This window comes from Pezoporus flaviventris, unplaced genomic scaffold (genome assembly GCF_033815535.1).
Source record: "Pezoporus flaviventris isolate CSIRO_AGI_PZ_B2104156 unplaced genomic scaffold, CSIRO_AGI_Pfla_v1 ptg000002l, whole genome shotgun sequence".
Taxonomy (NCBI): Eukaryota; Metazoa; Chordata; class Aves; order Psittaciformes; family Psittacidae; genus Pezoporus; species Pezoporus flaviventris.
In genome coordinates, this window is record NW_026892550.1 from 35,344,252 (window position 1) to 35,370,011 (window position 25,760).

General features: G+C 35.6%; 1 protein-coding gene across 3 annotated transcripts in view; it reads left to right on the top strand.

The window, feature by feature from the left end:
* Positions 1-25,760, top strand: part of GLRA3 (glycine receptor alpha 3) — a 74,604-nt gene that overhangs the window by 46,197 nt on the left and 2,647 nt on the right. For 2 of the 3 annotated variants that reach the window (XM_061474814.1, XM_061474824.1), the window contains exons 6-8: positions 8,647-8,784; positions 17,212-17,426; positions 19,050-19,196. In XM_061474814.1, the coding sequence (XP_061330798.1) occupies positions 8,647-8,784; positions 17,212-17,426; positions 19,050-19,196 (500 nt within the window). Of the gene's footprint in view, positions 1-8,646; positions 8,785-17,211; positions 17,427-19,049; positions 19,197-24,213; positions 24,334-25,760 lie in introns of all 3 variants that reach the window. The other variant, XM_061474830.1, reaches the window with a different exon arrangement.

The following is a 25,760-nucleotide window of genomic DNA, read 5'->3' on the forward strand; positions in this document are numbered from 1 at the left end:
TACAATGGACAGATGGTAATGTTATAAAACAGGCTTTCAATGTGACGGCAATGGAAGAATCTGACAGCAGAAATTTTCTTGACTGAAATTGAAAGATAATTATTTGCTGCAAATGTCGAGGAGTTTAGGCAATATTATATATTCAATATTGAAGCAAAGCTTCACAGCCAACCCAAGCAGATAATCCTCCTAATAACCTATGTCACCTTTGTAATTAACGTGGCTAAATAGAAGGTTAATATGAGGCAGTTGTACCAGAGTACATACAGATGGCAGGAATATTCACTATATACAATTATGCTTCAAACAGAAAGTACCATAGTGTTTCACTGAACAAGCAAAAGGTAAAATTTTTAAATTAATAATAATAATTTAAAATAATAATATGTTTTAAAAGTTAAGAAACTGTTGCTTTAACAGCTTCATAAAGCTCAGATGTATTTTTCCTCTCTTTCAGTCCTTGTGAGGACAAGTTGTACAATTGGGCATTCTTGAACAAATAGGCATCTGGTTTGCTTTATAGAAACCTTGCAGGAGCTCACAATTCCCACAAACTACACCACAGGGATCCAACACATATTAGCTGAATAGTACTGTAGATGTTCAACTGTTTTTTTTCAGCAGAATATTTTTCACTGAAGTCTTGTTTTTAATCATTTGGTTCAGTGGGAGTAAATTCCCTGCTGCACATTCACAGAGCAGAGAAAGGCAGTGTTCACAAAAGAAGACCTGAACAAAATACAAATGAGCACTTCAAAATCTTCTAGTTACAGGGAAAGATCAAATCTGATTTCATAAGGAAGTTACAAGTAAGAAAGCTCTTCCCATATCGCCTTGTCTAATTCTATTTTACATCTCCAGACACTGAAAAATAGAATATAGGCAAAGCAGCTGGCCTGAGGCAGAAAATTTTGCAGCATGTAGGAGCAATGGCTCTACCTATGTGTCTGATATGAGAACTACCAGTTAGGTTTGCAAGAACAAGACAGCAGTTCCCTGAAATGGCTTTGGGACAGATCCAAAGAAGTTAGGCACAGCGGCATCATTTCCAAGCTCCTAGATCTTCAGAAGCAGGAATTCACCTGCCCAAACTCAGTTTCTTTATACAAGAACTGCAGGAAGGGAAACTGGAGGAGTTACAGAAAATATCTGCATGCTGGACAGGAAAGTAACAAGGTTAAAAAAATGTTTTGTACAAGTCTGAAAACTGAATAATTCCCAAAACTTAGAAAAAGGTGGGAAGAAACATTCCAGAATCTTTGGCTAAGAACAGACATCTAGTTCTCTTTAAAATTATAGAAGAAAAAAAGGAGGATGGGTGTATTTAGCATTTTCCCAAGGTTTATAGCAAATGTCCTGAGGTAAGAACTGACATAACCCCAAGAGGAATCCATCCAAGCATCTCTAATTTCTAGGCCATGGTGTCATCCTCTCCTGTAGCTGTCTGACTTACACTTATTTGTGCACAGTGAGACAACTTAAACAGGGGAATCAAAGCACTAACTCTGGTGATTAATGCACTGTCTGGGGAAGTGGAATATGTGGGGTTTCAAAGCAGACAACACAGGCATGTTATGCCCTGTGTAAATGATCTGATCATCAGACTGTGTTATAAAAATTAAAGTGGTTGCAGGAGCAAGACAGCAGCAACCATGCTTCCAGATGTTTCTTTTGAAAATGATGATCGTAGCTTTTTTTTCCACTGAGTGACAAGTTGGGTAGGACATTGTATAATTATGAATCTACAAGACCCATTTATCTCAGTTTCTTTAAAATGTATCTGACCTTGGAAGCCTTGCTCCTGCATATGTCGCTAAGTAAATCAGACTAACAAATCCCTCATCTTTTTCTTACTCATTTTACCCTCAGGTCTCAAAGTGAGACTGACCGTCATTTATAAAGGACAGATTATAGGTTTTAGCTTTGCTATAAAATAATAATTTTGTTTAGTACTAGACACTTTCCTTCTATATTGATACTGTTGCTCCAGAGGAAAATTCATGTATAGCTTTTCTTCCCAAATGATGTATGTATTTTTAGCCAGCTCATGTAATGTTTTTTTCAAAGTCAGTCTAAGCAGTTGAATTTGCCCCTGGTTAAAGTACTTCACTTATATCATGAAATGCCTGAAAAATATTTAAGTGGAAATGTCTTCTATTTTTAAAAGATTTATTTTATCAGATGATTTCTCAGCAACTAGAATGAGCTGCTGAATGAGCAAATGAAAATGCACATATGAAATGATCCCTTCTCTATTTCTGTGCCTTACACCCGGGTAGCCTATAGGCGTGTGAGATAATTTTAGTTTTATTCTGCTTGAATAAGATACAAAGAAATGTCAGCTAGATACATATTTATTTCTGTGGCCTGTCTCCTAGGAAAGAAATGTTTTTCTTTTACATACTAGAGCTTGCTGTCTCTTTTCTTTAAGTTTCACTTTTATCTCAGCATTCCTTTTTTCATATATTACAACTTGATGTGACATTCAATATCCCTGAATATTCAAATAATAGTAAAAATACTAACTCAGCTACAAAAGAAACATATTACATACTAGTAGAAACATAATACAACATATGTGAGCGCTTTGTTCCTCTTATGAAACATATTACAACATATGTGAGGGCTTTATTCCTGTACTTTCAAAATTGCATGAATGAAATGTTATATTTACTATTAAGATTAATAACAGAGTTAAAAAAAACAAACCACAGACACTATATGTGTTTTTATTTCAGGGACCTCATATGGGTGTTGATAATAACTTGTCAACACCATTTTTTAAAAGATAAGATTTTCTGGGAAAGATGACCAAGACCGAGGGAAAAGTTTGGTTTTCTTTTTTTCCAAACACTATAGTTTCCCTTACTACTTAGAAATATGTTAGAAGGATCACGTTCTTTTTCCCTGCAATTTTCCCTGAAACCTGAAATTGAACGCGCTGAAAATTTTCACTCTAGTTAGACAATTTTCAGTGTTGTCTAAAGGCTAGCATTAGTACATCTGTCTTGTCCACCTTCTGCCAGAGTTTTGCATAGATTAGATACATTAAATAGACTATCACTACAGTTCCATTTTATTTTATGTCTGGATATTCAAGGCACAAGTCCTGACAACCACTCTTCATCCAATTCATTATCTTTTCCACCTCCTTCCTCAATAGGCATGACCACATCATTTTACTTTCATTTTTTCACACTTAGCAGCAGCTCTGTGACAGACCATTTGCTAAAGAAAAACTGCAGGTCAAATTCAACTTTCCCAATTGTTTCAGGCCCTCTACACTGTCATTTAATTCTGAATTCCACTTAGTTTGCCAGTTCTTCATTTTGGCCACTACGTGGTTCACTAGCTAATTACGTGGAATGACTTCAGACTCCTAAAAATGAGTTGTCTCTTTAAAGAGAGCTGTTTGCTGAGAGGCTACAGTGCCACGCATATACACAATTCCTGAGTTTTCCTGAGAAATACTCCCTCTGGCAAACTTCTGCTCCTGGGATGAGAACCTTGTTATTAACAACAATTTATCGTCTGCTTTTGCCTTACAGATGTGCAAGACCTCAGACTTTGAGTTAACAGAGGCAGTATTAACATAACCTAACCAGTCATGTAATTTCTGAGCAGTGCTGATCAACATTACATGTAGGGGTTTTGTTCTTTCTTCCCAGTTCTATGATGATACCACTTAGATTTTGTGTGATTAGTAATATCTTTGTAGAATTACGTAAGAAAAAACATCTGGACAGTAGCCAGACAACAATAGATACACTGAAAACTGCCCTGTACTTCAGCCACAGCATCTGTTCTGTATCCCGTAACATACACAATTTGGCACCTTTACTTCCTTTCTCAACCTTTGTGCATTTGCATATGGCAAACCAAAACCCTAGCACACTGCTTTTGAGTGACAGAAATCCTTACTAACTCACCTTAGTTTGGCCTGGTCCTGCTGACCACTATACTAGGTGATAGCCTCCACTTCTTTCAGCTATTTCTGTAATATCAAAAGATCACTTTTTGCACCAACAATGAAAAAGTGAGCTATGCCCTTGTATACTAATTAGGCCAGTGACTGACTGTCCTTTTTCAACACTAACAGGTAGCCACTAGGAGTTTCCTTCATAACATTGTATTTCCCAATTGCCAATAATAAAAATATCTGGTAGCAATTTATAATAGTCACCAAAACCATCTTATAGTCAAAAAACTGCCTTTTAGAGAGAGTTTGAATATCATGTTGGGCTGCAGAAAATGTAAATAAGAGATATATATGTTCTGCTTGCAAAGCAGCAGGAAGAGAGGTAATATAGTAGGACTGAACACCAAGAATTTAAAAGTAGGAATAACCATTATGTAGCAAAAATTTACCCTGAAAGACAGGTGTGCTCAGAAATAGGTTCACAGATTTTAATTCAGAACACATAGGCTAGGACTCCCTTCAGGCTGGCACATCACATTTCATGTGGAAAGCAGAATACAAAGCAGAAACAAGGCCCAGAGAGAAAATATTTTATTCTCATACCCATTCATACCCAAGAAGTCAGAATTCAAGAGGTAAGCACTTATGTCTACTACAGAATAATCTCCATACATCTAGAAACAATAAACATTTAAAGTTATGTGTAGTTCATAAAAGCGCTCTTCTGATTGACTTTAAATCTTCTCTATATGCTCAGAGTTCAATAGAAGGACACTGAAACAATTTCTCTACACAAAATACAATGCCTTCCTGATAGAAATGTTAGAGACATGCAGAATGTGATTATGTATTTTGTTATTTTTACAAAAAAAAAAAAAAACAAAACTGCAAAATTCATCACTACATTAACATTTGGCATGGCCTTCTGTGGAATAGCCATCTAGAAACAGGTATGACTGGGGAGATAGGGCTTTTATAGGCATGAATCTGAACTTGAAAACCTGCAAGATGCACAGTTCCTCATTCTATGACTTTGGTGCTAGTTGGTTCCTCTTATTTCCATAAAATTGGGGTCCTAGGTTATGCTAGCTGTTCCTGACAGCTAGTTTCTCTGAATTCAGTATTTATGGACCTAACAGCACAATAAAGTTGTTTTATTCTTTATAACTACTACATATTTCAATGCACTTCTTACAAGACATGGAACATATTTAAGAATATATGACATACAGTGCAAGTTTGTACCAGTATATCTACTGAGACTATAGTCTTCACATTTGAAGCCCACAGATTTTTTGCAGCAGCTAATCACTTCCCTTTTGCAAATGTAGGCCTCACTATTGCAAATACATATGCATGAAAATCTGTATCATCCCATTGAACTCAGGCAGTGGCATCAGAATTTTAAATTAATCCATATAATTCTGATACTGTACACTTTTATGACTGGCAATTCAAGGATCCTAAATCCAAAAAATAACACTCTGACCTTGAAGCTTCAAAATTTTCATTACCAAAGCTCCTTACATTTCTGCTACTTGCCGTGCACTTAAAGCCCCTTCCACCCCCTGCTCTTAATGGCACTGTGCAATTTGGTGCTTTATCCATATCAGTAACTTAAGACTCTACTTTGCTGCTAAGACTGAACTTTAAGGCAATTTCAAAATCTGCCATGATGTTTTCTTGGGAGCCCAGACACTTCAATAAGGGACACTAACTACATTAACCAGCAAAACTGCCAAAATTAGGAGGACTGATCTATAGGCTTATTGTGTATATAAATGTAGTAGTATATACGCTACAGTATGGTAACCACCAACCGCTTCAAAAGACCATTTCTATAGAAATGTGTTTTTTCCCTTATGCATAATGCACATAATACCATGAGCATTCTGAGTGTGCTATTCAGCAGTTCTTCATAGAATTATTTAAAAAACAAAAATATTTTCTTGGTTTTAAGATATTTAGGAAGCTCAGTGAGTTCAATTAGTATTGCTGTTCCTCCTGAATAACTTCTAAAACAGAACAATGTGCGTAGAATGCACAGGGATAGGCCTAGGATATGAGCTGCAGTTTGTTCTTGCAAATTCTCCTATTCTGCATTATTTCTGTTGGTGAGTAGATACTCTTCACTGTAGTCTTTCTTCCTTTTCTCCGTGTTAAGAGCAATGACAGTTGGAAAAAAAGAGGAAGAAAGAGATTTTCAGTTTATTTTGAACTGTACCAAGTAACAAAATTGTTCCAGTTGGAAAATCAAAAATATCTGTCCTTATTAGCAGTGCCCACTAAAGAAAATTTAGAGACAAATTTTTGCTAGCAAATAGTTCAATATACTTAAATAATGAATGTTTTCTCACTTCCCCAATTACAGGACTATTACAGGATTTCATATTTCCTTAATTCCATAGGCACATTTGAATGGGCCATGTATTTCATATTTAATAAAGGTCCATAAATTTGATATAGATTTAAGTTGTTTAACATAAGTAGTGGAAATATTATATACATTATACTATTTAACATTTCTTTGGTATAACATATACTCACTTCACCAATAAGCTTCTCTATATTTTAAGACACACTTACTTTATAGCTATGATCTTGACTTACAAAAGGGAAGTTACAGTATTGAATGCTAAAGCTATATTTGGGTATTTTAAATGTAATCATGATAAAAATTACCTACTACAACAGCTTTTTTGCATATATTGCTATTATTTTTACCAGATCACACTAGAGAATAATTAGTGGGCAGGGTAGATAGATAATAAAAAATTAAAAGCATGAATTAGAGATGAATGAATCTGATTTACGGAAATACATTTTGACACAGCAGTTGTTTCTTGTCAATTCAATAAGTTTCACTCAGGGGATACGACTTCTGGCCATAATCTACATGCTTCAGATGATAATCTGCTTTACACATAACTCCTTTTTGTCTGAATTCATGCAAAGTTTGATAGGACCCATACTTTTGATATTTTTATAGTTTGTGGCATTTAATACTGAATTTTAATCCTGTGTATATGGAATGTCATGCATACAATAAGACAGAAAAATAAGTTTCCTTGCACAGTTAATATATGGCTGTAATGACTTGAATAATTTCTTATCTTAATTACTTGTTTAAAAGGATATGATCTCCTTTTTAGCAAATCCATCTAGTCCCAACAGAATGTCAAAGTAAACCGCCAGTCAGCCCAAGTGTCTGTGGTAAAACTGTGCATATAGGTACTCCCCAAAAGAAAGAATCTGGAAAGAAGGAGAGGTCTTGAAAACAGTTTAAAATTTATAAACAGCAAAGCTTATAGGTGGATTCAACATTGACCAAAAAAGATGATGTCTCAGATTTGAGGTCAGCATATAAGGGCATTATGGCTGAATCGCATTTATTCATATTTACGTATTCATAGAGAAATGAAGTCACTGAATATAACAGGGGAAAGATTTATGCCCACACATCAAAGAAGTTATTTCCTTCACTGGAACTCAAGATTTCAGTATTTGCTGCAGACAGTTACTCTTAGAAAGTTCTGAAAAAAAATATACATTGAACAGTAATTTGCTACTGAAAGATTAAAAAATATTTGCAGTTATCAATAGGTTATCCTCAGCAGCTCATGACTACTGGACTAAAGCAGAAAGGAAATATTGCAAAGAAGCAAAATAGATGAATGAAAGATATAATTTAGACATAAAAACCCTCCCTTTTATTTCTGGTTCAAGCTATTATAAGTGTCTCAACTGTGCCCTTGTTGTTCAAACTATTACAACAATAGAAGCTATCTAGTTTTAGATTTCAATCTTAAAAACTCATTTCGTCCAAATCTATTAGATTCTGAGAAAGTCTTAATCAAAACTGAACAAGAATAGGAATCTTTTTTTTTTTCATTTATTATAACCAGATAAAATATATTCAGAAAAGTAATAAAATGAAATGTCAGGGATATACCGGAAAATTAATATATGACATATTCAGAGGAAGTAGAGATATTTCCCCCAGTGATATCCCATGTGAATATTCATTTGAGAGGGGGAAATAGCAGGGGAAAGTACTTGCCATTTACAAAGTCTGGCCCTTGATTAGTACTTCTATTATGGCTTTTGCTGTTTTATTTAATCTTATACAAACATGCATGAGGTATGGATAAATCCAGGAATCAGGATATTAAAACTGAATGCCTTTAAATGCCATAATACATCACAGTCAGCTAATATGAGAAGATTACGATCAATTTCTCTCCCTTGTTTTGTACCAGTTTCAGAGAAAAGTACTTTTTCAATTCAAGGAATACCTCACTCTTGCAGAAACTTTCTTTCATTGTTCTCTGTGGAGAGTTTGCACCTTACAATTCAAATTCACATACATCTATAAACTATCCACTATTTCATCTCGAATAAAAGGAGGAAGACACCTGCGTGTGAAGGGCCTACTGGATCCTTCACAGGAAGGGTAGATTAAGATGATCCCAAGCACCCAAGAGAATTGGATGTTTAGTTCATTTTGATGCTTTTGTTAATTCCATTAATAGACTGACTATAAAGATTTCACAAAGGATGCAGAAGACTGGCTTTTTTTTCTAGTTCAAAATGTTTGGTGATACAAGCAGACCTCTGTATTATCTCCATTTTGTGACATTTACTCAACACTATTTGGTATGTCCCTGCTTTTTTAAAGCTGACCTAAAGTTGGTTTGCAATTTTGTTTATTTTGCTTTTCTTTTTAGTTGGATACACAATGAATGATCTCATTTTCGAATGGCAAGAAAAGGGAGCAGTTCAAGTAGCAGAAGGTCTCACTCTGCCACAGTTTCTGTTGAAAGAAGAAAAGGATCTATGTTACTGCACCAAGCATTACAATACAGGTAGGAAAGCATGTTAGTGATTAAAACTGGAAAGACATTTAACATTTATATTATTTTTGAAACTTGTTTTATTTATTTAATTATTCTTACTGAACTCCCAAGAAGATTAAAATGTCCAGGTGCATTGTGCAGGATAATGCAATCTTAAATAACAGATATGATGAAAGAAAACTACCTGAAGGCTGATCAAACTTCTATTTTAGTAAATTTAAGAAACTACATAGCTCACATAATTCAGAAGCAATTCAGCCAGGAATTTTATTTTTACAGTAGGTGCCATGAACACATCTACACAGAACTGCTGAAATTAAAAGGTATTATGCTGTGCACTAAGCATGGCCTGGCTCAGTGAGGAAAAAGGGACACGGCATCCCTATGAGCTGCTGTCACATTTAGATGGGAGAAAGGGTTTATTGTCATAACTCTAGAGGACAGCATGGTCATTGTTATATTTCTGCATTCCTTTGACCAAACTGCATTTCTGTGGCCAAACAAGTGCTCTAAAATATGAGCGCAGCCCACAACCCTGAAAAGATGGCTGAGGTTTGTGCCTCTACTTGAAAAAACAATTGGGCCATATAATTTGTCCAGAAAAGTCAAGCTGTTTACAAGTACAGAAAACTGGGAAACCTGGATGCAGGCACCCATCACATGCTTCAGGATAGAGACTTTAAAAGACCTCAGCAAGCAAGAAGACAATTGCACAGATGTGGGACGTGCCTATGATGAGCAGGGGGAATAAAACGCAGTGCTGAGTGGCACCAGCTGCAGGCAGAAAAAAGGGTACGTTCTCACCAGAGGAAGCAGCAGAATGGCCTGCTCTGAGTTACAGAACCAAAGTTAGGGGTACAAATCTAAAAGAATTCTGTCAGGGCAAACCAGAGAGAAAAGACAGTGCAGCACTGCATTTTTTGTGAGATTCTCCTCTTCGAGTACTTTCTCCAGGGTATTAAGTTTTTTATTCAGGTCTGCAGTACGAAGCTAATCAAATTAGAGGGGTTCGATTTGCTTTCTAGGAGAGCAGGAGTGCCTTTCATTACTTTCTACAGCCAGAATTATTAACTACCAATTGTAGCTTAAAAACCCCTAAATATTATATTAAAAGACAACAACTAAGAGTTTCTTTTCCTCCACTATATCACTCAGATATGAGACTAGTAATGTGCTTTCTTAAGGCTCCTGCAATGAGGTGATGTAGACCGATACCCCTTAAGGACACTCCACAAGAAACAAAACAAAACAAAACAAAAAAAAATCAAAACCAGAAATAAAGCCTGTTTTTCTGACCTACAACAGAGTAGATAAAATGAATTCTTAAAAGAACGCTAAGCAACTGCTGCTTGGTATGCAATAAGGGACCAAAGAAGAGTATTTAGTTTCAATTTACTTACAGCACAGGATGAAAGCTCTTCCAAGACATCCCATAAAACAGCAAAAAACCAAACCAAACCAAACCAAACCAAAAGCCTTCCTGTGAAGCAAATTAATGTGAAGCTTCAGGACAGTGTGTGGAAACTCATCAGTGCATGTCTCATCAGTGTTTCATGCCCAACTGAAAATGGATCACTGTAACCACAGCTTGAAAAGTAAAATGCTTCTAAATATAGGGATATAACAATTTCAGAACAGTGCAGCTTAATGGCTCATCAAGTTTTGTGTTTTGAAGTGATGTAACAACATTTCTGAACATTTTCATGTTGTTGCGGCCACTGGTATATGTGACAAATTTGGGAGGTGATGTAGTATCATAAGTAGAAAAATCACAATATTCAAACCATTCACATTACAAGGATCATCTTTCTCTACCATGTCTTCATTGACTTCCTGTGTGACACACATTGCTCCCCTGGCCTCTCATGCAAAATGCAATTTTAATAGCAATCACTTTGAAAAACTAACAGTCTATGACAAGCTGAGGACATGACAATCTGTAGACACAGAAAACAACACTGCCTGACTCCAAAAGGGCATTTTTCTCTGCAGAAAAGACCTCAGTTATCACCCCTGCACTGATAAAAATTGAAACATTCGACCTTAAATATTCATCGCATAAAAAAATTATCAGCTGTCCTTGAAGCAGAGACATTACGTCTAGATGTCCTTGCTATTTATGTTGCTGTTAGATTCTCCTTAGTTTCTACTTCTCCCCTCTGTAACACTACTAACACAGTGGAGCATGTGACTATTCTTTCATCTTGCAAGACTTCTGTTCAAGTCATTATCTACCAGCCTCCCAGACCTTTCCTGTAGAACCGCTGCCTACCCAGTCCATCCCCAACCTGTATCAGTGCATGAGGCTACCTCACTTTCATTGCAGAACTGTGCATTTATCTTTACCAATTGCCATGATGCTGCGGTGGGTCCTCCAGTCTATGGAGATCCCTCTGAATAGCAGTTTGGTCCTCCATTCTGAGCAAGTGCAAATTCATCAAATTGAAAAAAATTTAGTTTATCCTTCCTACATTTATTTTCAACTCTTTTTACTGCAGTCATTACCAGTCTTGCACCAATGTTAAGCTTACCACCTGCCACAGAACAAGCTATGTAAAGTCACTTCCTTCCTGGCCAAGAACTTAGACTTATGTAGTCAATGGCACATGAGAGCATCAGCACTGATATTCCCCAATATGCCACTGATATTTGCAGACCATGACTTGAAAGAATAACTCAATGGTAGTACATTCCTACAGCTGGTTTGTGAATCTTAGTTTTAGATACATAGACACCAGCCATATATATGAGAACATGCCTAGTTTTATGTGACAGATGCTTGAAAATTATTATTTCTAGTCAGGCTGCATGATCATAGACACAGCCTGAATGTTTTACAACAAGGAAAAGACAAGTACTTTTACAAGCAGTTTTTATCTCTTTGACTATTCTCAGTGTGTGTTATAGTGCAATAGACATTTGTTTTGAGTAAATAATGGTCCTTTTTTCCTTCATACAAAGGTACAGAGATGAAACAAGAATACTCAGAGCATTACAATGGCAACTATTTAGGGAGGACCTAGGAATCCAAGATATTAAATGTTAGAAAACAGTACCATAAAGTGCAGCAGCCACGCTGCTTCAATCCATGCAAAATCTGTTTCTTGGGTCTATCTATTGAGTCTACCTATTGTTTTGTCTTAGAAAATGAGTCTTTCGACTTTTGCTTTTAGAAGAGAGGACTGTCTAGTTTTGCCCTATAGAGAAAAGTGCATCAGCTGCCTTTTGCAGTACCTCTTTTCCAGACAAAATGACAAACTCTGCCTTCTACAAATCTAGAAATGATAAACACTGCAGCAGTTCAGGACTGCACCTAGAAATAAAAGCTCTAACACAATGTTCAAGCTCAGACTGAGCTTGAATGCTTAGGACCTTTATGGGTAGTACAGGAATCAGCTGCCTAAAGAAGTGATTCCAAGAAGGCAGACAATGGTAGAAGCCCTATATTGTATTAAGGGATCTAAATCTAAGTCAGTAATTTTGGCTAAGCCAGGGAAGAAATCTCACTCTCCATTTCTCCTTTCCTGCTATCTCTCAGTACTTAATTTCACATTAAATCTGTGTCTGTCGCTGTTTATCAAGGAGGAAAATGCAGTGCTAGAGGAGAGGAACATCATCACATCTCACTTGCCTCAGGACTCTTGTTAGCAAATCTCCATAGATAGCAATATTTTGGCCATTGGGCTGGCTGGCTGGCTGTTTTTTGGTCATTGGTCTTCAGTAAAAACAGAATGTGTAGTCCACCTCTGTATTGGCAGATGCGTTGGAACCAGAATACAGATCTAACCCTCATACTCTGCAGGGTTCCATAATGATTTATTCAGATTTGCTTAATTTAGTTTAGTTTGATAAGCCTTGAATTATTCTCTATTCAGCAAGTATAAAATTCTTACTTAAGTAAATAGTTTTATGAAATTTCACTAAGCTATACAGTCTTTAGGCCACAGTCTTCTCTACATCCATAAAATGTTTTCACAGTACATTGGCTATTAGCATTACCAATGGCTTTTCTTACATGAAGTCCAGACTATGACCCACTAGCATCTAAAGTAGTATCAAGAAGCAGATCCTTCAGCAGATATCTCTCCATTTGCCACGGATTAACAGTTAAATCTCTTCATGCTTAGTTCCTTTATTTTTTATTTTTAATACTTATTCCTTTTATATTTTGCTGTTATTAATTTTCAATTTCATAGTGTTTTAATAAATATTATTACTTTTATCTTTATTTCTCAGGCATGCTATTTCTTTGGCTGAGTTTCCTAAGGTGATTCTCCATTATGAAAACTTTCTATGTAGCTTCAGAAATAGCTCCTCAGCCTTCCTGGGAACTGTAAACGTGACCATGATATTATGAGGGTACAGTAACGAAAGCTTCCCACAGGGAATATCTTAAAGGTTGCTGAAAGGGGACAAATCTATTTAAGTTCTACCTATTACTGCCTCTGGAGCAGTGTGAGGCAGAGGAAACTGAAAAGGACTCCTTATGGACTGAAAGATACTACTTACGTTTGCTTTTGCTTGCACCCAAGCACACTCCTACCTGTATAGCTCACTACTTAAACAGCACCTGCCATTGTCAATAGAGGTTGTACAGCATGAAGGTGTGCTAAGGTGGAAAATTGCTCTTCTCAGATTACTCACAGTTGGCCACAGCAGCAACAACCAAAAAAAGAATACGTGACTTAAATACTGACTCCAAAGAAAAGCCACTTGTACTTTATGGGGAAAAGAAAAATCCTATAGAATGACTGGAATATCAGTTTCAGTGTGGACATTGCATGGAAATCATGCCAGCCCAGCAGATCTGACCTTGTTACTAAAGAACATGTGTAAGAGAGAAAAATGCACCATCGCATACATATATACCAGTACGTTCACTTCACATGCATAGGTACAGCATTCAGCAAGACAGTACTTTTGGTGCCTTTAGCACACTTGAATCCCTGGTTAGGCTGGACTTCAAACATGAAGAACCTCTGTTTTGGGAAAAAAATGTTTATCATCTTTTAGGAAGCTCTTAATAACTGTTCTTTCTTTTGCATTAGAAAAATCTGTTCATTTTATGGATTGTGTGCACATCTAGATTTACCCTTAGTCTGAAATAGCATCAGGCTTTAATATGTTACTCGGCCTCAGCAAAACCACAATACCACAAAAGTTTCATGTGTTCCTCCTGGCTACTCTCCATGACAATTACAGTGAATATCAGAATGAACTAGAGTTTACCTTCTGTGTGCTGCAAATGAATTATTAGAACAATGCTTTTAGCTGCTTGGATATTTCTTTCCCCAGCTGAGATGACTTCATGGGTATGTCTCTTCTGATCTAGTCAAGCATCCAGTCAAAAAGATTAAAGCACAGCTAACCTGGCTTTGGATTTGAAATAAAATACAGGATGAGAAAGGAGACCCACAGCTGGAAAACAACAGCACAGCCTCTGCTGACTGCCTCCTAGCTGAAGTTCACAGCTGCTAGTGCAATCTATTTATTTTTTTTTTCCATTCTGCTTCATTAGCCAAATTTATGCAAGTGGCTCTGATCTCAGCCAGGAAGGGCAAAAATTAACATCACCCCTTCCACACTTAGAACAGTAACTGTTAGAACTGCAGTGCCAAGACTGACTTCCAACTGTTGCCTTTCTCCAATAGTCAGCAGTGGAGTAACAGTGAGAAGTCTACCCGGGGAGACAGCAGTCTCCCAGGGAAGCTGCCAAGTATTAATTTTTCAGTGCTATTCTGGAACAAAGCAGATGAGGAATACCTATGAGTGGCATGTCCATAAACTCACTGGGCCTGAGACAAAGGCAGGAATCTAAAGTCACACGTTCTGTACAGTTAAGTATTTTTCCACTTCATTTTCTTATTTTCAATTTTTGACTGTCAGGGATTGGGGCTTTTCATTTGTTTGGGGGGTTATTTTTAACCTTGGTCAATAATGTCTAGAAAAATTCAAATCCATGAAAAAGAATCTTTCAGTATAGTTCCTGTAACACATCACTCAGACTGAGTTCTGGCCTCTTCATTATCCCATCTCTTTTCTATACTTTTCTATGATTACAATATATTCCATTGGTACTTCTCTCATTTAAAATCTCTTTCATTTTCTCAGGGTTCTGTTCTCCACAGCTGTTCTCTCTCCTTAGTTTAGATGAACTCAGCAAACTTACAACCACATAAAAAAAAAAAACAAACACACCAGACCTAGTACATTATTTATTGCTCCCTCGTTAGGACATGGTGGTGAGAGCTCTGTAACAGTTCGAGCCCACTTGAGTACTCAGGAAAGAGACTTAGATCTCTTATCCCACCTTTCTCTGGAGAAAAGAAAAAAAACACAAAAAACCAAACAAATAGTAAAAAAAAAAAAAAAAAAAAAAACCAAAAAACAAAACAGTGTACAAGCTATAGCCAATGTTTACTGACATTCCAGTTATGTACATATTACACTTTCTGATGCTTCTTAGTTTTCCTTCCTAATTTGTTTTCAAAGAAGAACATAGGACCCTAGAAGAAGGAAATGCTCCATGCTGAACTGTAATTATTGTGATCCCAAATAAAACAGCTTTGCAAGAGACCTAGATCTGGTTGATACATTTCTGTCACTCCTTACCCTCATGATTTCCTGTGATGTATGAGAGAGAGAGACCAGTGCTGTCCAAGTCTGCTGTCACAAAAACACAAATCTTCAGGGTAAGGATCAGTTTGAAGTAAGAATATGATTTTGACAAAGGCCCAGTGCAGAACTTCTAGTTATGTGAGCTGTACTGAACTGCTAAGTAAAAGAAAGTATCTTGTAGTTATCTTTTTGAAGATCCTGGGAGAGAAATATAAGGGAAAATCCTGGCCTTTTCCTGTTCACTTAGTTAAACCAGGACCTCATCCCTTGATTGAAGCAGAAATCAGTTTTGAAGCTGGGGCAGCAGATGGTTGAGACAGGATTTGGGACACAGATTTCAGTAGTGTAGATAGGATTCAAAAAAAACAGCAATTAGGAATGGAACTAATAATCGAGCCAGCAGATATAAAACTCCTGGGATATGCCATTTTTAAAATTGAACATCATAACTACTGTCTTTCTAAATAATTTCTGTCTCAACAGAATAAAAATTTTATACAATGATAATTACTATGACATCATAGAAACAACAGCCTGTGAAGAGAACTATTATGAAAAGAATTAAGTTCAGAAGATATTTCCAAGCCTAGAATAACAAAAAATTCAGTTTGACTTTATCTGAAACACATTTCTGTGTGCCTAACACTTGTCACAGCATAATATACAATATATCAAATTAGTATGGCATAAGCTCATAAATAAGTCCATTACATGAATTTTGTTAATATGATAAATATTAAAGCATTATTAATGTGGAACTATTTTCTATAAAATGGCATTTTGGCAAATAAAAATGGATTAGGAAAGTATCCATCAAAATAGATACATTCTATAACAAAAAAAAATTGCATATCAATTAAGAAATAAACAACTATACAGCTTTCCATGTTAAATTAGGAAATTCTTTCATTCAAATAAGGAAGAAATCTGAGCTATGCATATTTCCTGCTGTAAGAAACTGTGTATTCATGTATACTCTATTTACAGTAACAGCATTGCCGTCAGCACCATTCATATGTGACTAATATGAGCATTGAGCAGAATTAGAAAATCTGATGAGACCAGGTCAAGAGCTGTGAAATAATCTACAGTCCATAGGGTAAAAAAAAAAAGCAATCTGGACAGGAGAAAAAAAAAATGGGTTTATGGCATTTCTATGAAGAAACAATAATATTTTTGTTCTGGTTTAAGTTGTTTAATATTCAGTATCTGGGAAAAAATAGGCCATTTAATTAGCTTCCTAAAGTTAGTTAATCTCAAATCCTCAATTTCTATTTAAATCTCAGACATTGTACTTTTGAACTGGAACAGTTTGAATGGGGATAAAAGGCAAGACTTAGCAGAATCCTAATGCCCAAATTGATCTCACTATATTTTTCTCAAATTCATTGAACTAAAAAAACGAAATTTAAGCTTCAAATTGAACCAAAAGATAAAGGAGATGATATACAATAGGAAAGGAACCCTTTTCTTTGCATACAGCAGTATTTCCAAGCAATAGAAAAACAAGTATGATCACACAGAGGAAGTTTCCTTTGTCATAATGAATTGTGTTTTGTTTTTTACAAGGAAAGAAGAGTTCCAGAGGTTAGTGAATTCTTAAGTTTTCAGGTTTTCTGTCCACTTTCTTTTCAGTACATACTCCTGTTATAGCAGAAATCATGCATATTAAAAATTACCGAAAAGAAATCAAAACATCCATCTTTCATTAGAGAACAAATATATTAGACAGAGTGTAAATTCTTTAATGTACGCACTAGAAGTTGACAGTAAAGAACATTCTATTTCTATTGAATATTTCTTCTTTGCTATAAAAAGGAAAGTTTACGTGTATTGAAGTCCGATTTCACCTTGAGAGGCAGATGGGGTACTATCTTATCCAGATGTACATACCAAGTCTCTTGATCGTCATTCTCTCCTGGGTGTCGTTTTGGATCAATATGGATGCAGCTCCAGCCAGAGTGGCTTTAGGCATAACAACTGTACTGACCATGACAACACAAAGCTCAGGTTCACGAGCATCTCTTCCAAAGGTAGGCAGAATTTCTTTTGTTTGAACCACATTAGTACAAATTCATAATGCTGTGTGACAAATAAACACCTTCAGTCAACATTACAATGTGTGTTTGAATTATCAATATTCAGGCATCTTCTAAAGGAGATAACCTTGAAATATTTAGGTGGGTTTTGAGTCACCAATCAAATATATTCCATTCCCACTATCTCAGCTATTTAGCCAACTATCTATTAAATTCCACAAACTTCAGTAAGTAACGAAAGCAATGTTATTCAGTACTATATAAATGCTGCTTAGCACTTCGCTAGCTCATCATTTTCCAGATCCCAGTATTTGATGACATATTAACGGATATCACTGAATTTCTAAAGTTCATAGATTCTATCCTTCTCTCAATGATATTTCTTTCTCAAAACCTGCCTACATTATGAATTAACTCACTAATCATAATTAACTAGTTAACAACTAGTTAACTCCCTAGTTACAATTTACATTAAAATACAGAAAAAATGTGAAGCTAAGTAGTTCCAGACAGCTGTATAAAGAATGGCTCACTACACACTGTAAATAGCTTCAATTATATTTGTGTGATTAATTATTTAAGTTTTCTGACTTGTCATTGCTTTAGAGATTTTCATTTTAAGGCTTATTCCTTGACCATCTTCATGTTTCACTGTACTTAACGGAAATAAAATATACACAATAAAAATACACAAAGTCCACTTCTGTATTTAGCTTTAACATGGTATTTTTATGATGGCTAATTAAATTTTTTTCCAAGTAAAATATCCCTAACAGGAGTGTGTCTCATGCCTCAAATATATGGATTTAAACGCATATGAATCTAGCATCAACAGATAAAAAAACAAAATTTTATAAAAACTCAAAAAAATAAGACTGTAAGAGGTTACCAAAGAGAGCTACAGATGTTTTTTTTGTCAGATTTTTTAAGCCTGAAGCTAGTTATGTTGGTTTATATGACAAAGCTCTTGTAAATCTACACATAGGGAGAGGCCCTACTTTCCTAGTTCAGATTATGTCCTGCAGCAGAGCTTGGCAGTAAAGGATTGCAATGAGTTCGTCTACTCTGTAACTGGTTTTCAGAAGTTCCACTCTGTCAAAATTGCAGGACTAATTTGAACCTATAACTTTAATTTACTGTGTCTATATTAGCAGAGAATGAACATACCGGAGTTATCCATTTATCTCCTGTCTTCTACTTAATTTCTATTCCAGGCACTTTAAATCGGATCTATTCTAATACAGGAATTCCCACTGGTCCCACTATAAGTTATTTTTTGGTTCCTTAGTATCGTTCACAGATCTCAGTGGGACAAATGGAGGAAGAGCATGTGCTTCTTCTGGATTATTTGGTTTGTGATACAGTGTACACAGTACCTTATAAGGAACTGTTAATAAGAAACAGTAAACATATTTTGCCAAAGACTACTTTTTTTAAAGAAACATTTAACACTTATAGCTTGAATTGTTGTCCCTCTTATTATCTAGCTTTCATGTTTTGCTTTATAAAAGTAGTGTTGGGAGGTGGAGATATTAATGGACTTTCTCCTTCCTGATACGAAATGCTAAACCTCACATCTGTGGTTTTAACACAGACTTTTTCTCTTTCTCTCTATAGGTATCATATGTCAAAGCAATTGACATCTGGATGGCTGTGTGTCTGCTCTTTGTATTTTCTGCACTTTTGGAGTATGCAGCTGTAAACTTTGTGTCAAGGCAACATAAAGAACTTCTGCGATTCCGCCGCAAGAGGAAGAAGAACAAGGTAAAAGTAACAACATTCACAACTTTGAAAGAGAGTCAGAGATTGATTTATCCCAGGATACAGGGTTAATTTGGTAAACACAGTCAAGGCTTAAAGTGGCAATATAAATAAAACAGCAGCATTCACTGTAGGTAGAGGGTCACTACAAGGACTATGCACTGCATAAATCCAACTTGAAGTCTCAAAGAGGGATTAAGAAGGATTTAAATGAGGCATGGACCATGTGGGAGCCATCTGCAGAAGCATGAATTCCACTCTGTTAGAAAAGTTAAGTTTTTTGGTGGATGAATGTTGCTGGTCCTGCAGCAGTTTTTATTACATTGAGATCTAACAAATAATATTTCCTAAGTTCTTCCTAGTATGCAGTTCAAAGCCTTAGCAGCAGTGTTTTATGTAAATATTTTAATATAAAAAATAATTAATATTATTGATGAAAAAACATTTTATTTTAAAAGGCTGAGAAGTGTATTTTTCTTCTAACATTAATCTAGTGTAAATTGTTCGTGCAACTAGTAAGAAACTTTAATATGGCAATGGTTAGTAACCATTTATTTTATAGCTGAAGCTATCTAGACTATCAGCAAAATAAGCCACTACCAAGTGCAAAGTCAAACAGCTAAGACTACAGGTTTTAATTTTAAAGTTGCAGTTAAATCAAGCAATAAGCAAAATTTCTTAAAACAATATGTAACTCCTACTTCGGATTTTTCGAAGAGTAAGTTTTTCTCCAACCTACTCATTAAAAGAATATGCATGTCATGCAGAACCCTTCTGCTGGCTTTTGGTGACTATCTAGAGTATCACTGTGGCTAAAAGCCTGACTGTAGCTCAGACTCAGCTCAGCCATCTTTTGTTCCTGAAGACTTACCTCAATTTATTGCTTACATCACAAGGAGAGGACATTTTACAGGTTGTTTCCCTTTTACTTAAAAGATATGGAAAATCTGTAATGCCACAAAGCCTACCTAAGCAGTCTCTACTAGCAAGGCTCCATGCTAAAGGCAGGCCAGGCAGTCAAATGAACATGACATTCTCATACATTTGCCTGTTTCAGTGTTTTGGGTCCTAGACTTCAGCTGCCGAAACTCATGTGCTGTAGCATAGAGGATGATTCAGACCACCTGTACCTGCTTTCAACATTTGCTCCTGTGAAAAAAAAATGTGTTTTTTTCTCTTCGCTGATAGTAGCAGAAAAAAACACTTTCTCAGACACACATTTTTGTGACAGATTATTTATTTTTCAATTGTGGCAGCTCTCTGAAAGCTGCTTAATGGTTTGGAATGGGTAAGTGGGACAGGCAGAGAGAGATTACTGGGCAGGGGACAGGTGAGCCACAACAGGTGTGTCATGTATTAAACAGCAGTGGTTAGTAATACGTTATGTGACTAAACCTCTAGTCTATACATTTTTTTCACCATGTGTTATAGCATCTTCTGGATGTCACACAAAGTTACCATATTCAACTTCAGCAATATCTTTCTTGAACACAAGTCAATTATTATAACTGCAGGGTTAGGAACTGGCGGGTAATATTACCTACCTTCCTCAGAATCAAACCAAACCTTTTTCAAGCCCTATCTTAGCAAGACTTCAAGCTCACCAAAGACACTTCTTCAACAATCACAATCAATCAAATTTCATCTTAGATATATGTGGAGAAAGATCCACAATATACGAAGTACTTCTAAGAGAAGACCACTTAACAAAAATGTATGCACATGAATAGTATCATTGACTTAAGTGTTTTGCTGGACCAGTGCTTGATATTATGGTATTACTGAAAAGACCTTATTCTAATTTTACGCTTCATTAGACAGTCTTCTACCTTCAGGTAGGTTGCCTGTTAGATTCTCATGAAATTAGAGGGTTAGAGACTGAAGTGTCTATAGTAAACTTTCAAGTACTACTGTTTGATTCTGTAGGATGAAGACACGCATTTTAATGCCTTTCTTCATAACATACGTAGGTGAGGGTGTTAAGCATATTCAGAGAGACATGGTTTTCCCTTCCTCCCTGTATTGCAATGTTTCATCATGAGACAGGTTTCTCAGCCTACATTTATCAAGAAATGCTTTGTTCCCATGCAAGGTTATGATTTTGAGAAGTAGACATTTTTTTCTGAAAAGACTAAATGAATGTTTCTTGAGTGACTCCATTCTGTGTAAATCTAGAGCTCCCAGACGGAGTTATCTTTTGAGAAAATACCTTCTCAAGATCTACAGACAGCTCAGCTAATTGCTTCTCTTTTTCTCAATGTTTTATTAAACCATTCCTTGCCCAACAAGCAAGCATGTTGAAATTTTACAGCATAGAGATACTCTCTCTTCAAAAAATTGGATGTCATCCAAAGCCTCTGGTATACAAATAGTAAATGACATCTTTCAGATTAAAAAAAGCAGTTAATAACTAGGCTTCCCTACCACAAATGTTACTATTTATTCACCACAGTTTCTAACATGAAATGCATACCCTAGGATCATAATTCAAATTAACCTTTGCTTACTTCTTCTTTTGTCTTTTTTAAAGTCAGTTAGCATAGCATGTGATCATAAAATTTTATATGTATTTGTTATCCCTTTGGACTAAGTTAAACTCTCAGGAAATTGTATTGACTTTTAAAATTACCATGTACAAAGAAATGTTCATTTGACCACAAAGTCAAAAGACATGAAAAAAAAAATAGGTTAAAAAGCTGTGTTTAAAATAAACTTCAGGGGCTTCCTTGAACATTAAAACCTCTTTTTTTTCAAAGTGAAAACTGCTATTCTATTCAGTATTTATGTCCAAATAGATTAAAGAAATAGGTTAGGATAATTTATTAGACTTTTTCATCCTATGCGCTTACCATGTGGGGACATCTTACCAGGATTAGGTTTTTCTACCAGGTGAATTCCAGCCGATGAATACAGAATTTTTTTGCATAGGCTTTTTACCTGCAAGGATAGAGCAAAATTCTTAGTGGTTTGACTGTGTTGCAAAAATCAAAAAACAGATGGGTTTAGATATGGTTCATTTCAGGTATATGTTGACAGAAGAGAACATGCATGCAAAATCTCTAATTGCAATAGGGCAGCTGAAGAATTTCCAAAGTTTATTTTCTTTTTAATTAAAAAGATGTGTTTGTTGCAAGAAATATTTACTTTTACCAGGTAACCCTAGCAATGGCCAGATGATTGAATTTCAGTGCTGGAATGCCCCTCAGACGTCAATGAATCAATTTTCTTGACCCAAGTCAGGATCAGTTGTACCTAATTCATCACACTCATAAAAATTGAAAAGCTCTCCTGCAATCTATTCCAATGGTTTAGATTTTTTTTGATGGCTTGTCTTTCTAAACACAGAACAGAATGCTGCTTTCCTTTATGTAGCCATCTCTACATTTCCTTTCATTCTTCTTTTCTTGAAATATTCCTAGTCTTTTTTTTTTTTCTCCTTAACTGGAAATCCACCTATTCTCCTAAATAAGTCCATGTAATTCCTCAAAACTCTGTTTGCAACATGAAGCCTAGCCAGTAACAGTCGAGAGCAGGTGAAGGATCACATGGTGTAAGTTATACATTTGTTTATTCAAGCCGGTTTGCCATTTGCCCTTTTAACAACAGCAGGTACTGACCCATACCAAGACTGTGACCTTCCATAACTAACAGGTCTTTCTCCAGAACTACTGCAGAGCCATTCACTTCCCATCTTATGTTTGTGAAGTTTATTATTCCTGGCTAAATGTAGTACCTTGTATTTGTACCTACCAACTCTTCTGTATTTCTCTGTCTGAATAATTGAACTCAACTTTAACTCCAGAGGTATTCCCAGACAAATTTGCAGTTTTTCCCAGGTTGGAGTCTTCTGTAAATTTTACCACACCTATGGGCTGTTCCTTTTCAACGCTGATTAAAAACAAAAGATGACTGAAATCTCTTTTAAAAAGCACATGCTCAAACTCAGATAAACCCTTTGCAGTAAACAAGTGCAGTAAACAAAAGAGCTGCTGAATTATGGGAAATTATATAGTTACACAAAATGTAATTATGTACAGAGCTGTATCGAGACATTTTAGCATCCAAAGCTCATCTATGCTTTTTCCCCCTACAGTCACACCCTCTTTTTTACACCATCTAGTACTTTTGCAGCCTCCCTTCCCAAACAACAGTAACCTCAAGGCGCCTTTTAGTTATAACTAGATATAAACAATCACACCTCAAGGCGATTTTTAGTTATAACTGCACTCTCTGGCTACCATTTTTATAGTTGTAAGTATTGACCTTGCTCAATGACTCCAAATAACTGAAAAACAAATTTCTTTTCAGAGGCCAAATTCAATTTTCACAGAATAAAAAAAAATTTTGAAGCTCTGGGATTGTGTTATAAATACAGTTATAAATAAAAACATAATATGCAGTGTACTCATTTCTGGTTTCCAATAGGCATCACAATAGATATTTTTCAAAAAGGCCCTAATTTCTTTGTGGTTACACAAATGGCATAATGAATCCTGAGAACAGGGGAATTTTTGGTTCCAAATTTGAGATTTCATTCGGTAGTGAGTATATGATCCATAGTAGTTTGTCTCCATCAGAGAAAGAAATCTGGTCAATGAACACAACTATTTCACAAATATTATGATGGAAACATTCCTTCAGAATGAACAAATATTACTTATTCATTTACAGTTACACTCCTTTCAGTATTGAAAGACAAAAGGAAAAAAATGTCAAAGTTAGAAGTCATACAGGGATACTGAAAAACACCTATAATCAATGCTTTTTCTTATTAGCATTTAGATTGTACGGGGAAAAACATTAACTGTATACATATACTGAATAACACTTTGATTTTAGATTAGTTTTTAATATATTTAGTTTTCAGGAACAGTCAATCTTTTAATTCTATTTTCACAAATCTAAAGATCATGGTATCTTTAGTGAGGAAAATAGACATGCAAACTAGATTGTCTTTAATGGTAATCATACCTCTTTTCTTTTGTTTTCTTTTTGGTCAACCCATCCGTTTTGATGAAAGTATTTTGAGGGAGTTCTTGATGGAAATGAAATCAGTGAATCATTGCAGCTTAGCAATGGCTTGAGATGTACACGACCTATAGACGGAACTTTGCCTCAAATCTACAGTACAAATTTAAGGGTAAACTACAAAGAAGATGTCCCATTTGTCATAATGTGATATCAAATCATTAACAGAGGCCTTATCCTTTTGTCTGAAATAATGTCTTCCCATGTGAACTTCATATACCTTCATTGCTACCTGTATGTGATGACGTGAAATGTTAATAAAGGTACTTGTTTTGTTAATTTTGAAATCCATCTTGATCTCTTTAAGTCTGGATTCAAGCATAGTATTAAAATTATACTTCCTGCAACTTCAAAGGAACAGTGACATCAGCTCAAAGAATAATCATTTGCTACCAGATCAGTATTTAAAACCAAACTGTAGTTTGGTTTGTGCAACCAATGTAGTACAAACCAATTCAATAATACTTTTCTTCTCAAAAATTAACAGTAAAAAATATAATATTCAAATAACCAAAACCAAAGCTTCAAATAATTCTTCAAGCTGTTACCATAGCCTACAGCAAAAGGCTATGGAGATACTCTTAGCCCTTATCCATATTACTCCTCAGGAGAAATGTATTATTAAATACATGGATAGAAAACAGCATGGTCACAGGGTCACAGAAACTGACAGCTTTCAATACTTTATTAACTCAAAAGTTAATATCAATAATAAAAGTAACTGCATTTTTCCTGCAAGCACCCTTAGATATGAACCTGGGGCCAAATTAATTTTTTTTCTGCATTATGAACCTGATGGAAAACTTACACAACAACAGAAAAAAGTTATGGTGATACCTGGCATATTACAATGCTCCAAAGGTGCCGTTTTCTGCATAGCCATTAACCTTAGCCCTTTGGTCTGACTTGGCAGGCTCCAGCCATCCTCCCTGCCCTAAGGGACACACCATCCAACAAACACTGGGCAGAAATGCAAGATTCCTAGAAGGACCTTCACATCACTTCCTCAACAACAGAGAGCATTTCCAAGAAGCCTGCTCACAAACTAAACTCAGGATGTATACAAGCAAAAAAATAAGCAGAGATCTTGCCTTTATAACATTTTAAGAAACCACTTAATTCGGGAAAACAGAGACAGCAAAATCTTAGCATATAGTACCTCATCTGAAAACATACCTAGCTGAAAGCTGCTACCCAGAAAGTTTATTTTATTATCCTTTTGAGTCTGTGCAATCATAAGGCATTGTTTTCTGGAGATGTATGGAAAGATTTAAACTCTGAATTAATCTATGAAGGTGTTTAAATAGCCAGTTTTGTGTAAATTCTCACACTCATTTGTAACTCATGTTAACTAGAATAAAACTTCAAAACTTTTCTGGAATGCAACTATTATAAAGATGTTGTTTCCCATTCTTTTCTGACAGGACAGGAACACTTTTATAGTAATTAGATCTTTGGTTTATCACGTCATCAAATAATGACCCTATCATTTTGTATTTCTGTTATTCATTTCCATATTGAAGTCAGTCAGTTATTTTC